We start from the raw sequence: 13,506 nt of genomic DNA, 5'->3' as shown, positions 1-13,506 counted from the left end.
AAGTGAGGATGAACATCTTTTCATGTATCTGTTGGCTATCTGTAGGTCTTTGGAGAAATGTGTGTTCATGTCTTCTGCCCATCTTTTAATTGCATTATTTATTTTTTGAGTGTTTGAGTTTTATAAGTTCTTTATATGTTTTGGATTCTAGCCCTTTATTGACTATGTTATTTGCAAATATCTTCTCCCATCCAATAGGTTGCCTTTTATTTTGTTGATTGTTTCCTTCACTGTGCAGAAGCTTTTTATTTTGATTAATCCCAATAATTTATTTTTGCTTTTGTTTCCCTTGCCTCAGGGGACCTATCTAGAAAAAAGTTGTTATAGCCAATGTCAGAGAAATTACTACCTGTGCTCTCTTCTAGGATTTTTATGATTTCAGGATTCATTTTTAGGTCTTTAATACATTTTGAATTTATTATTGTATCTGGTGTAAGAGAGTGGTCCAGTTTCATTCTTTTGCATGTTGCAGTTAGTTTTGTTTTCCCAACACCATTTGTTGAAGAGACCATCTTTCTCCCATTCTCCTGCTTTGTCAAAGATTAATTGATCATATAGTTGTGGGTTTGTTTCTGGGTTTTCTATTCTGTCCTGTGTGTCTGTTTTTGTGTCAGTACCATACTGTTTTTAAGATTGCTTTGGCTATTCTGGGCCTTTTGTGGTTCCATACAAATTTTAGGGTTGTTTGTTCTAATTCTGTGAAAAATGCTGTTGGTATTTTATTTTATTTTTATTTATTTATTTTTAAATATTTTATTTATTTATTCATGATAGTCACACAGAGAGAGACAGAGAGGCAGAGACACAGGCAGAGGGAGAAGCAGGCTCCATGCAGGGAGCCCGACATGGGACCCGATCCCAGGTCTCCAGGATCGCACCCCGGGCCAAAGGCAGGCGCCAAACCGCTGCGCCACCCAGGGATCCCCAGCTGTTGGTATTTTAATAGGGATTGCATTAAATGTGTAAATTGCTTTGCATAATATAGACATTTGAACAATATTTGCTTCAGTCCATGAGCATAGAATGCCTTCCCATCTTTTTGTGTCCTCTTCAAGGTCTTTCAACAATGTTTTACAGTTTTCAGAGTACAGGTCTTTTTCTTTCTTTTTTTTTTTTTAAGATTTATTTATTTGAGTGGGGGTAGGGAGAGAACAGCAGGGGGAGCAGGAGAAGGAGAAGCCCCGCTGAGCAGGGAGCCCAATGAGGGGCTTGATCCCAGGACCCTGGGATCATGACCTGAACCGAAGGCAGTTACTTAACCTGAGCCACCCAGGTACCCTAGAGTACAGGTCTTCTACTTCTTTAGTTAGGTTTATTCCTAGATGTCTTACTATTTTCGGTGCAGTTGTAAATGGGTTTGTTTTCTTAATTTCTGTTTCTGCTGCTTTGTTACTGGGGTATAGAAATGCAGCATGATTCTGTAGATTGATTTTGTATCCTGCAACTTTACTGAATTCATGTATCAGTTATAGCAGTTTTTTGGTGGAGTGTTTTGGGTCTTCTACATATAATATCATGTCATCTGCAAATAGTGAATGTTTTACTTTTTCCTTACTGATTTGGATGCCTTTTATTTCTTTTTGTTGTTTGATTGCTGTAGCTAGGAGTTCCAGTACTATGTTGAATAACAGTGTTGAGAGTGGATATCCCTATCTTGTTCCTGACCCTAGAGAAAAAACTCTGTTTTTTTCCCATTAAAGATGATATTAACTGTGGGGTTTTCATACATGGCCTCTATTATGTTGAGCTATGTTCCCTCTAAACCTACTTCATCAAGGTGTTTATCATGAAAGGATGTTATACTTTGTCAAATGCTTTTTCTGCATCCGTTGAAATCAAATAGTTCTTTTCCTTTCTCCTATGGGTGTGATGTATCACATCGATTGATTTGTGAATATTGAACTACCCTTAAAACTCAGGAATAAATCCCCTTGACTGTGGTGAAAGAGTCTTTTAATGTATTATTGGATTTAGTTTGCTAGTATTGTGTTGAAGAGTTTTGCATCTGTGTTCATTAGAGATACTGGCCTGTCATTTCTTTTTTAGTGGTGTCTTTATCTGGTTTTAGTATCAGGATAATGCTGTCCTCGTGGAAGGAAAACTTCCAACTTCATTCTTTTTCCGTTTGTCTTTTGGAATAGTTTGAAAAGAATAGGTATTAACTCTTCTTTAAATGTTTGGTATAGGGAATACCTGGGTGGCTCAGCAATTTAGCACCTGCCTTTGGCCCTGGGTGTGATCCTGGAGTCCTGGGATCGAGTCCCACATCGGGCTCCCTGCATGGAGCCTGCTTCTCCCTCTGCCTGTGTCTCTGCCTCTTTCTCTGTGTCTCTCATGAATAAATAAAATCTTTAAAAAAAAAAAAAAACTTGGTATAATTTGCCTGTGAAGCCATCTGATGGTCCTGGACTTTTGTTTGTTGGGAGTTTTTTGATTGCTGACTCAATTTCTTTGCTGGTAATATGTCTGTGCAAACTTTTCTATTTCTTCTTGATTCAGTTTTGGGAAGTTCTGTATTTCTAGGAACTTAATCTGTTTCTTCTAGGTTGTCCAGCTTGTTGGCAAATAGTTTTTCATGACATTCTCTTATGATTGTTTATATTTCTGTGGTGTTTGTTGTTATTTCTCCTCTGTCATTTTCATTTTATTTATTTGAGTCCTTTCTCTTTTTTTCATGATAAGTCTGGCTACAGGTTTATCAGTTTTGATTTTTTCTTTTTTTTTTTAAGATTTTATTTATTTATTCATGAGAGAGAGGGGGGGGAGAGAGAGAGGCAGAGACACAGGCAGAGGGAGAAGCAGGCTCCACGCAGGTAGCCTGACGTGGGACCCAATCCCGTGTTTCCAGGATCACGCCCTGGGCTGAAGGTGGTGCTAAACCGCTGAGCCCCCCAGGCTGCCCAGTTTTGATTTTTTTTCAAAGAACCAGCTCTTGGTTTCATTGATCTGTTGTATTATTTTAGTTTCTATATAATTTATTTCTGTTCTGATTTATATTATTTCCTTCCTTCTGCTGGTTTTAGGTTTTTTGTTGTTTTCTTTTTTTTTTTTTTTTAGATTTTAATGGTTTTAGGTTTTGATGGTGGTTCTTTTTCTAGCTCCTTAGGTGCCCAAGAGTAGATTATTTGAGATTTTTCTTGCTTCTTGAAGTAGGTCTGTATTCCTATAATCTTTCCTCTTAAAACTGTTTTTGCTGTATCCCAGAGCTTTTAAACTGTTGTGTTTTCATTTTCATTTGTTTCCATGTATTTTTTATTTTTTTTTCTTTTATTTCCTTGGTGACCCATTCATTTTTAGTAGCATGTCATTTAGCATTCATGTATTCGTGGGCTTTTCAGATTTTATCCTGTGATTGACTTCTAATTTCATAGCGTTGTGGTCAGAAAAGATGCATGGTATGACTGGTCTTTTTTTTTTTTTTTTTTTTTAAGATTTTATTTACTCGAGAGAGAGAGAGAGAGAGAGAGAGAGAGAGAGAGAGAGAAGCAGGCCTCTCACAAGGAGCCCGATGCGGGACTCGATCCCGGGACTCCGGGATCACACCCTGAGCCAAAGGCAGATGCCTAACCAGTGAGCCACCCAGGTGTCCCAACTTTGCCCAACCAGTGAGCCATCCAGGTGTCCCAACTTTGGTCTTTTTAAATTTGTTGAAGCTTGTTTTGTGGGCTAATATGTGATCTGTTCTGGAGATTATTGCATGTGTATTCTGCTGTTCAGGAAGGAATGTTCTGAATATATTCATTAAATCCATTTGATGTAGTGTGTCATTCAAAGACATTGTTTCCTTCTTGACATTCTGTTTAAAAGACCTGTTTGTTGATGTAAGTGGGATGTTAAAGTCTTCTACTATTACTGCATTGTTATCCGTTCCTTTATGTTATTAACTGTTTTATTTATTTAGGTGGTCCCATGTTGGGTGCATAAATACTTACAATTGCTATATCTTCTTGTCGGTTGTCCCTTTTATTATTATATAGTGTGCTTCTTTTTCTCTTTTTACAGTCCTTGTTTTAACATCCATTTTGTCTCATATAAATATTGCTACTCAGGCTTTCTTTTGACATCCACTTGCATGATGAATATTTTTCCTAATTTGCAGGTGTCTTTAGGTCTAAAATGGGTCTTTTGACACACCTGGGTGGCTCAGTGGTTGAGTATCTGCCTTTGGCTCAGGTCATGATCCCAGGATCCTGAGACTGAGTCCTGCATCAGGCTCCTCACAGGGAGCCTGCTTCTCCCTCTGCTTATGTCTCTGCCTCTCTCTGTGTCTTTCATGAATAAATAAATAAAATCTTTAACAAAAAATAGTAAAATGAGTTTTTTTGTAGGCAGCATATAGGTGGATCTTGGTTTTTTATCCATTATGTCACCCTGTGTCTTTTGATTGAAGTATTTAGTTCATTTACATTCAAAGTAATTATTGATAGGTATGTGTTGATTTTATTACTCATGTTATTACTTGTTTTGTGGGGTTTTTTTTTAAAGATTTTATTTATGAGAGACACACAGAGAGAGAGACAGAGACACAGGCAGAGGGAGAAGCAGGCTCCATGCAGGGAGCCCCATGTGGGCTGAAGGTGGCGCTAAACCGCTGAGCCACCTGGGCTGCCCATTTGTTTTGTGGTTGTTTTTGAAGATTTTCTCTGATTCTTGTCTTTTTTTCTTGGTTTGCTGGTTTTCTTTAATGATATATTTGGATTTTTGTCTTTATTCTTGGCAAAATTATTAGTGGTTTTTGATTTGTAGTTATCATTAGATTTATATGTAACATCTACATGTAGCAGTCTAATATATGAAGTGGATGATTAAGTTTTAACCTGTTCTTTACTCCTCCCCATGTTTTAGGTATGTGGTGTCATATTTTACATCCTTTTGTTTTGTTTCTTGGCTAATTTTTGCAGAATTACTCATTTTTACTGCTTTTTCCTACCTTCATATAATCATTTTTGGTCTTTCCACTCAAAGAGTCCCATTTAATATTTCTTGCAGGACTGGTTTAGTGCCCACAAACTCCTTTAGTTTTTGTTTATCTGGGGAACTCTTTCTCTCCTTCCATTCTGAATGATAGCCTTGCTGGATAGAGTATTCTCGGCTGCAGGTTTTTCCCATTCAGAAATATATACTTTGAATATATTATGCCATTTCTTTCTGTCTTAGAAAATTTCTGCTGAAAAATCTACTGATAGCCTTATAGGGGTTTCTTTTGTATGTAACTGTCTTCTTCTGTCTTGTTGCTTGTAATAGTTATTCTTTATCACTATATTTTGTCATTTTAATTACAGTATGTTTTGGTGTATATCTGCTTTTGTTGTTTTTTTTTTTGGGGGGGGGGTTCTCTGTGCCTCTGAATCTGGATATCTCTTTCCTTCCCCAGGTTAAGGAAGTAGTTATTATTCAAATAAATTTTCTGCCCTCTTTTCTCTTCTTCTTCTGGAATCTCTGCAATATAAACATTATTATGTTTGATGTAGTTACTGAGTTTCCTAAGTCTGTTCTCATCTTGCATAATTCTTTTCTCTGTCTTTTGTTCAGCTTGATTACTTTCCATTACTCTTCTTCCAGGCCATTAATTTGTTCCTCTGCTTTTTCCAGCCTGTTCATTCCATCAAGCATGTTTCTCATTTTGTTTATTGAGTCCTTTATCTCTGCTGTGTTATATCCCTTATCTCTGTGTTAATGGTCTCACTGATGTCTTTTCTGAAATCCAGTGAGTATCTTTATGATAATTGCTTTAAATTCTCCATCAGTCATGTTACTTATAACTGTTTTTGCTTAGATCTCTGGCTGTGTCTTCTCATTTAGTCTAAGTCTCTGTGCCTATTTCTTTGTGTTAGGAAAGTTACCATGGCTCCTGGTTCTTGAAAGTAGTGGCCTTATGAAGAAGAGGTTCTGGGGGCACCTGGCTGGCAGGCTCACTACTTAGTGGGGAGTCTGCTTCTCCCTCTGTCCCTCATCCCACTGTACCTGCGCTCTCTCTTTCTCATGCATGCACATTCTCTCTCAAACAAATAAAATCTTTAAAAAAAGAGAGAGTTCCTGTAGTGCCCAGCAGTGTAGTATCCCCTGTTCCCCAAAGGCCTGGCACTTCTGGGATGTCTCCAGTGTGTGCTATGTTCATTCTGCTGTTGTATTTTGGTCACTTTATCTTTCATCCAGTTGTCTGCAGAGACTCTCTTTGCCTATTGTGGGCAGTGTTTGGTCCCTGGCTTGAATGTGACAACTTTTTTTACTAGATGTGCTCTGGTCTGCTAGTAAAATGAGATGTGTTACTGCTGCCACCTGGAACCAAGGTCTCACAAAACACCCTGGTGAGAAGATGTGTTGGCAGGAGTTTGGGCTGGTCTTCTGAGGAGAGGGACCTGCCACACTGGGACTGAGGGAAGTGTAACTGGGAAGGGTGGTTCTTCCACAGCACAAGGCAGCTTGGTGTAAGTAAGCAAGTTAGGTAGTGTGGGTGCTGCACTGATTCCCACAAGTGTCTCTGTGTTTATGCTGAGGGTGAAAGAGGACAGTGGTGCTGGCCAGTTCCTTCATTCCTTAGGGGGTCTCTCCCTGAACAGTTTCTCTGGGCCGTGCTTCGAGGTGAGCAACTAATCTCCCTGCTGTGTGCCCCAGGCCTTCTTCAGATGGCTGTTTGCCCTGTCTTTTCTCCAAGAGCCCCACTGGTGTCTTTGGAGCTCTACCAGAGCCAAGCACTCTGACCTTTAAAACTCCAGGGTTTAAGTGCCCTTGGTTGTAAGAACTCATGAAATTTGGACTCTTTTGCTTTCCAAGCCAGTGGCTCTGGGAATTTGTCTTCCCCACACACTGTCCCGTGTGCTGATTTGTCTCTCACCCTTCTCTGACACTACAGCTCCCTCCCCACAGCAGTTGCTGCATTTTCTCTTCCAATCTGGGTCTTTGCACTTGCTGCCTGGGTCTCTGTACTTCCTGCCTTCTTCATTTGGCTTCTTCTCTCCCTTCAGTTGTGGAGTTTGTTCTGCCATCCTCAGATTGATTATAGGATATTTAGGATAATTTGATAGTTGTCTTGTATTTATGGGGATGAGGAGAACCTAGAGTCCTCCTACTTGGCTGCCATCTCCCTTCTCTCTTCTGATGTGTAGTTATTTTTATATTTTGTTGAATTTTTTTTGTAATATTTCATTGTTTTTATGTATCTATTCATGAGAGATATTGGTCTGCAATTTTCTGCTTTTGTACCATTTTTATTTGGTTTGGTGTCAGGGTAATACTAATTTTACAAAATGAATTGGGGATATTTTTCTGTACTTTTGAAGATATTGTGGAGAATTGATGTAAATTCTTATTTAAACATTTGGTAGAATTTATCAGTGAAACTATATTGGCATAGAGATTTCCTTTTAGTGAGTTTTTAAATTACAAATTTAATTTTTGATATCTGCAGGATCTGTATTGTTATCCTTGGTTTTGTTTCTAATACTGGTAGTTGCTATAAATTTTTCTTTCAGTGCTGCTTTTTTGTGTGTTCAAATTTTTGATTTGTTTTTTTCATTTTCATTCAGTTCCGTGCATTTAAAAATTTCCCATGAGTCTGTTCTTTGATCCGTGGATTATATAGAAGCATGTTATTTAGTTTCCCGATGTTTATTGTTTTTCTTATTTCTAATCTCTAGTATGATTCCAATGTGGTAGAAAACATATCTTTTATTATTTCAATTCTCTTAAATATTTTGAGGCTTGTTTTGTGGCCCAGGATATGGCCTGTCTTGGTGTATGTTCCATGAATGCTTGAAATGAATTTGTGTTCTGCTTTTGTGTGAAGGGTTCTATAAACTGACCATATCCCATTGGCTGATGATACTGCCGAGTTCTGTATCCTTGCTGACTTTCTATTTCAATCATTTATTTACAGAAGGATGTTGAAGTTTCCAGCTGTAGTTGTGGATTTCTTTATATCTGTTTTCAGATTTTTTTAGATCTGTTTTCAGTTCTATCAGAATTTGGTCCTTGTATGTGGCAGCTTTGTTGCTTGGTACAAATACATTTAGGATTGCTATAGATGGATATATATTTTGATGGAATTTTTATACTGTCCATTCTCTGGTAGCTTTCTTTGCTCTGAAGTCTGCTTTATCTGCTATTAATATAGCTGTTTTTACTTTCTTTGAATTAATAAACATTAATTATGTTTTGTATGGCATATTTTTTTCATCCTTTTTCCTTTGGCCTGCCTACATTGTTACATTTGCCCTGAGTTTCTTGTAGATAAGATATCACATGGTTGAGCCATGGTTTTTTTTTTTTTTTAAGATTTTATTTATTCATGAGAGACACAGAGAGAGAGTGGCAGAGACAGAGGCAGAGGGAGAAGCAGGCCCCATGCAGGGAGCCTGAAGCGAGACTCGATTCCGGGACCCCAGGATTACACCCTGGGCCAAAGGCACGCGCTAAACCGCTGAGCCACCCAGGGATCCCTAAGTCAGGTTTTTTTTGTTTTTGTTTTTGTTTTTTTTTTTAAGGATTTTATTTATTCATAAGAGACGCAGAGAGAGAGGCAGAGACATAGAGGGAGAAGCAGGCTCTCACAGGGAGCCTGATGCGGGACTCGATCCCCAGACACAGGATCATGCCCTGAGCCAAAGGCAGACGCTCAGCCGCTGAGCCGCCCAGGTGTCCCTCAGTCATGTTTTTCAATCTACGTTGCTAATCTGGGTTTTTTAATTGGTGTATTTAAGAACATTTACATTTAAGTTTATTGACAGATCAGGACTTAAGTCTGTCCTTTGTGGTTTTTTTTTTTAAGGTTTTTAAGGTTTTAATATTTACTTATTTTACGGAGAGAGAGACAAGTGGAGGGAGGGAAAGAGATGAGCAGACTCCATGCTGAGCATGAAGTTTGACACAGGCTCGATCCCAGGACTCCGAGATCACAACCTGAGCCAAAACCAAGAGTCAGATGCCTCTGAATCAGATCACAACCAACTGAGCCAACCAGGTGCCTCTTTTCTTCCTTTTAGATGTTGTAGGGTTTCTTTCTTTCTTTCTTTCTTTCTTTCTTTCTTTCTTTCTTTCTTTCTTTCTCTCTCTCTCTCTCTCTCTCTCTCTTCTTTCTTTTTTAAATCATTTCGTTTTTGTTGAGAGAACTTCTCTTAGTCATTCTTTTAGGGTATGTCAGCTGGTGACAAATTTTCTTAGTTTTGCTTCATCTGAGAATGTCTTGATTTTGCCTTCATTCCTGAAAAGTGTTTCCACCGTACGTAGGATTCTGGGTTGACAGTCTTTTTCTTTCAGACCTTAAAAATTGGTTTGGCACTTCCTCTGGCCTCTATGGTTTTTTATCTGAAATCTTCAGTCATTTTTCTTTTGTTTATTTCATACACACACTTTTATAGGTAAGGTATTGTTTTTCTTTCACTGCTTTCAAGATTCTGCCTTTTGTTTTCAGGAGGTTAATTTGGATATATTTTGGCATAGATTTCCTTTTCCCCTGTTTGGAGCTTGCTCAGCTTCTTGAATCTGTAGAGACTTCTTTAACCAAATTTGGGAAATTTTCAGGTTATATTTCTTGTAATATTTTTTGAGTGCAGCCTCGTCTCTCCTCTCTTTCTAGGAATCTGATGACATGTGTGCTAGATGTTTTGTTAGAGTCCCACAGGTCCCTAATGCCCTATTCATTTTTCCCTCAGTCTGTTTTCTCTCTGTTATCCAGAGTAAATAATTTCTATTGTTCTGTCTTCATGTTTACTGCTTCTTTCTTCTGTGATTTCATTCTTCTGTCTAGCTTACCTACTAAGCTTATTTTGTTATTGTATTTTTCATTTCTCAAGTTTCAATTTGGTTTTTTTATGTTTCCTATTTCTTTGTTGAGTCTATATTTTTTATTTGTTTCTAGTGTGTTCATAATTATTTGTTGAGCCATTTTTATCATGGCTCCTTTAAAACCTTTGTTAGATAATTCTAACATCTCTCACCTCAGTGTTGGCCTCTTTTTATTGTCTTTTTTCACCCAGTTGAGAAATTCTTGGTTCTTGGTATGATGAGTGATTTTCAGCTGAAACCTGGACATTTTTGCATTAGAAATTTTATGTGGATCTTATCTAATGATTTTTTCAGCTGGCTTTCTATGATACCACTCTGGCAAAGGAAGTTGTATTAGAGTGAAATAGAAATCCAGCTTCCCTATTCCACTGACACTCATGGTATATGGGGCAGGGAGTTTGGGATTCCTCAGCCCTGCTCCCCTCCTGGTTTCCATTGACACCACAGTGGCTTTGCACTACTGGGTGATGATGAAAGTCCTGATTCTGAAACTATTCCAGTGGAGAATTAGAGGGAGTCTCCTTTCTACCGGGGGAGGGGGATAGAAGTCTAGGCTCCTAACTTGATCTATGCTGTGGGATTCGGTGTGGTTTGTAATCACCCAGTGTGGATGAAAGGTCCAGCTCCTAATCCATCTTCTCTAACATTGTTCCAGTGGGTGAGCTGGGATGCCTCATTACAGCCTGGCAAGTGGAAGTTTAGCCTATCGACTTGGCCTTTGCTGGTCTAGGGGTCGGGGGTCGTAGTTTTTTTGTGGTTGTGGTTAGAGAATTACTGTCTAAAAGTTCACTGTCTCACTTCCTGGTATTTTGGCAGAAGAAAGCAGGCTTTTACTGGGGCTTTGTTCTATTTGTTGGTGTTTCCAGGTTGCTGGCCTCTTCAGCCCTGGACTATAGGAGGCACAGAGAAAACCTAGGGAGCATACCACAGTGTCATTCCTGGGGTTCCAGAGTCACTAGCTTGTCTTTTTCTCTCTCTCATGGCTTTCTTCTGTTTACTTTACATCCAGTGTCCAGGACTTGTGTACTTATGGAGGGAGGAGGGAAAGGAACTTCTATTCCATCTTCTCTGAAGTGAGAGTCTGTCTCATCTTTGCTTTTGAAAGATGTTTTCATGGGGTATAGAACTCTGTGTTGACATTTTTATCCTAATACCCAGATGTTACTGCACTGTCTTGTGTTGTTTCTGACAGAAAGTCTGTTGTCAATTTTACCTTTGTTTCTGTGTACATGTTTTTACTACTAACTGCTTTTATGATGCTCTCTTTATTACTGTTCTCAGCAGTCCGACTGGGTGGTTCCTTGTATGGTTGTCTTTTGTCATCTTCTGTTTGGGATTTGTCAATGTTCTCAGATCTGTAAATGTACTGTTTCAAATTTGTGTGACTCTGGTCATTGAAAAAAAAACTCTTATTTCTGTAGTTAGAACACTATTAATCTTTTCTCGTGTATAGTTCTATGAATCTTAACACAGGTATAGATTCCTGTAAACTACCACCTCTTCAGGACACAAAACTGTAGAATCACTCTAAAAATCTCCCTTATGCTCTCTGTAGACAGTAATTATTTCCTGAGCTATTTGTTCTGTCCTTTCAGACTCCCAATCACAAGTATATTTAGGAACTAACAGGAAGGAGTCCCACTGCTTACTGATTATCAGCTTATCTGTTTGTTGTTGTTGTTGTTTGGGATTTCTGTGTTTCATTATGGATGATTTCTGCTGTTAAATCTTCAGGTTCAGTGATCCTTTCTCCCCTTCTGTCTAATCAATTGTTAATCTCTCCTGGTATGTTATTCATCTCAGAGATTCTACTTTTCATCTATAAAGTACATTTGGCTCTATTTCCGTGGCTCCTTAACATGCTCGTGCTCTTTTCTAACTCCTTTTTTTTTCTTTTCTAACTCCTTGAACATGTGACTATATGTATGATGTCTTTTTTAATGTTATTGTCTTTTGATTTTATTATCTGCCATTTCTGGATCTGTTTCTGTTTATTTTCTCCTTGTTATGTCATTCTTGCATCTTTGCGTGCCTTGTGGTCTTTGATTAGAACTTTATGTTCTGTGATGCTGGAGAGTTTTTTTTTTAATATTCTTATAAATATTTTTGAGCTTTATTCTGGGACACAGTTAAGTCAGTTGGAAATGATTTGAATCTTTCAAGACTTTGTTTTTTTAATTTTAGCAACTTTCTTTTTTTATTATTTATTTATTTATGATAGTCACGGGGGGGGGGGGGGGGCAGAGACATAGGCAAAGGGAGAAGCAGGCTTCATGCACTAGGTTTCCAGGATCGCACCCTGGGCCAAAGGCAGGCGCTAAACCGCTGCGCCACCCAGGGATCCCCCTTTCAAGACTTTTAAAGCTTTGTTAGGCAGATTCTGAGAAGCTTTTAGTTTAAGGCAGAGTTTCTCAGCTTCAGCACTATTGATGTTTAGAACCAGATAATGCTTTGTTGTGGGGGCTGGCCTGGGCTTCTTGTAGGATGTTTAGCAGCATTTGTGGCCTCTACTCACTGGATACCAGTAGAACCAGTTAGTCATGAGCTAAGAATGGTTTTCACATTTTTTTTAAAGTTGTAAAAAGGAAAAGAAAAGAAGAAGAATATACAACAGAGACCCCTGTATGTGGCCAACAAGACCAGAATATTTGCAGAGTGGCTTTCAGCCTCTTGTATGGTGACATTTTTGTACTATTTTAGACAAATGGTGGTATAAGAGACAACTTATTTTTCTAGTATAAAGAGTAGTTAAGATTACAGGCTTTGAATATGAAAAAAATATTTGAGTCTAATATCTATCTTCCACTTAATTTGACATTGGGCAAAAATTTAACTCTCTGAGCCCCAGTTTCCTCTAAAATTGAGCCAGTATATACTTATCACCTGGGTTTGTTGGTGAATTAAATGAAAATGAATGAAAATATGTAGCTGAAAGTGTGACACACAGTAGCTGTTGCTGTTACTTCACTTCAGGCATGTGCCCCTTATTTAAAATATTCTGTGATGTCTGTATGGAGTCATATTTTGCTAATTTGGAGGATTATGGTCTGTTATCTTTCAGGTCATGCAGAAGGATTTTGTATGATGTGTACAATGCAAGCACATATCACCCAGGCACTCAGTAATCCTGGGGATGTTATCAAGCCGATGTTTGTCATTAATGAGATGCGGCGTAAGTATCATTTGTAATAGTTTATGATAGTATTTATTAGGTGTAATTGGTCTTAATGGCATAATTGGTAAAAGACAAACTGCTGGTGTATTGTAGAAAACAAACATGTTTTATCGTACATGGATATGTCTTTAAATAATAACATATTTTTAGTAAAACATATGCTATAGAAACATACTTTGAAACCTTAAATAATAATAAATATAATAAAGTATTCAGTTTAATATAAGAAAAAAATTTTTTAAACTTTTAAGTGAGCTCCATGCCTATGGCAAAGCCCAGTGTGGGGCTAGAACTCAAAGCTGTGAGATCAAGACCGGAGCCAAGATCAAGAGTCAGACTTTCCACTGACTGAGCCACCCAGGCACCCCACAGATTTAAAAATTTTTTAAACTCACTTTGTTAATAAAATCATTGATAAGTTTTACGGTGATTTTTCCCCAGATACTTGAATTACTATGCTGAGTTATACTATAATGTCCCACTGATTTCTTTTTTTTTCCCCACACTGATTTCTTTAAATAGTTTTGAATTAGTTTTAATTCAGTGAA

General features: G+C 38.0%; 1 protein-coding gene across 1 annotated transcript in view; it reads left to right on the top strand.

Annotated features, from left to right (window-relative positions):
- USP42 (ubiquitin specific peptidase 42) overlaps positions 1–13,506 on the top strand; it is a 50,320-nt gene that overhangs the window by 17,530 nt on the left and 19,284 nt on the right. Inside the window, exon 4 of the mRNA XM_055339231.1 lies at positions 12,845–12,955. Coding sequence (XP_055195206.1) covers positions 12,845–12,955 — 111 coding nt within the window. The remainder of the gene's footprint in view (positions 1–12,844; positions 12,956–13,506) is intronic.

Source organism: Nyctereutes procyonoides, unplaced genomic scaffold, assembly GCF_905146905.1.
Source record: "Nyctereutes procyonoides isolate TBG_1078 unplaced genomic scaffold, NYPRO_anot_genome, whole genome shotgun sequence".
NCBI classification, from domain to species: Eukaryota; Metazoa; Chordata; class Mammalia; order Carnivora; family Canidae; genus Nyctereutes; species Nyctereutes procyonoides.
This window is presented reverse-complemented; position numbering and strand designations above follow the sequence as displayed.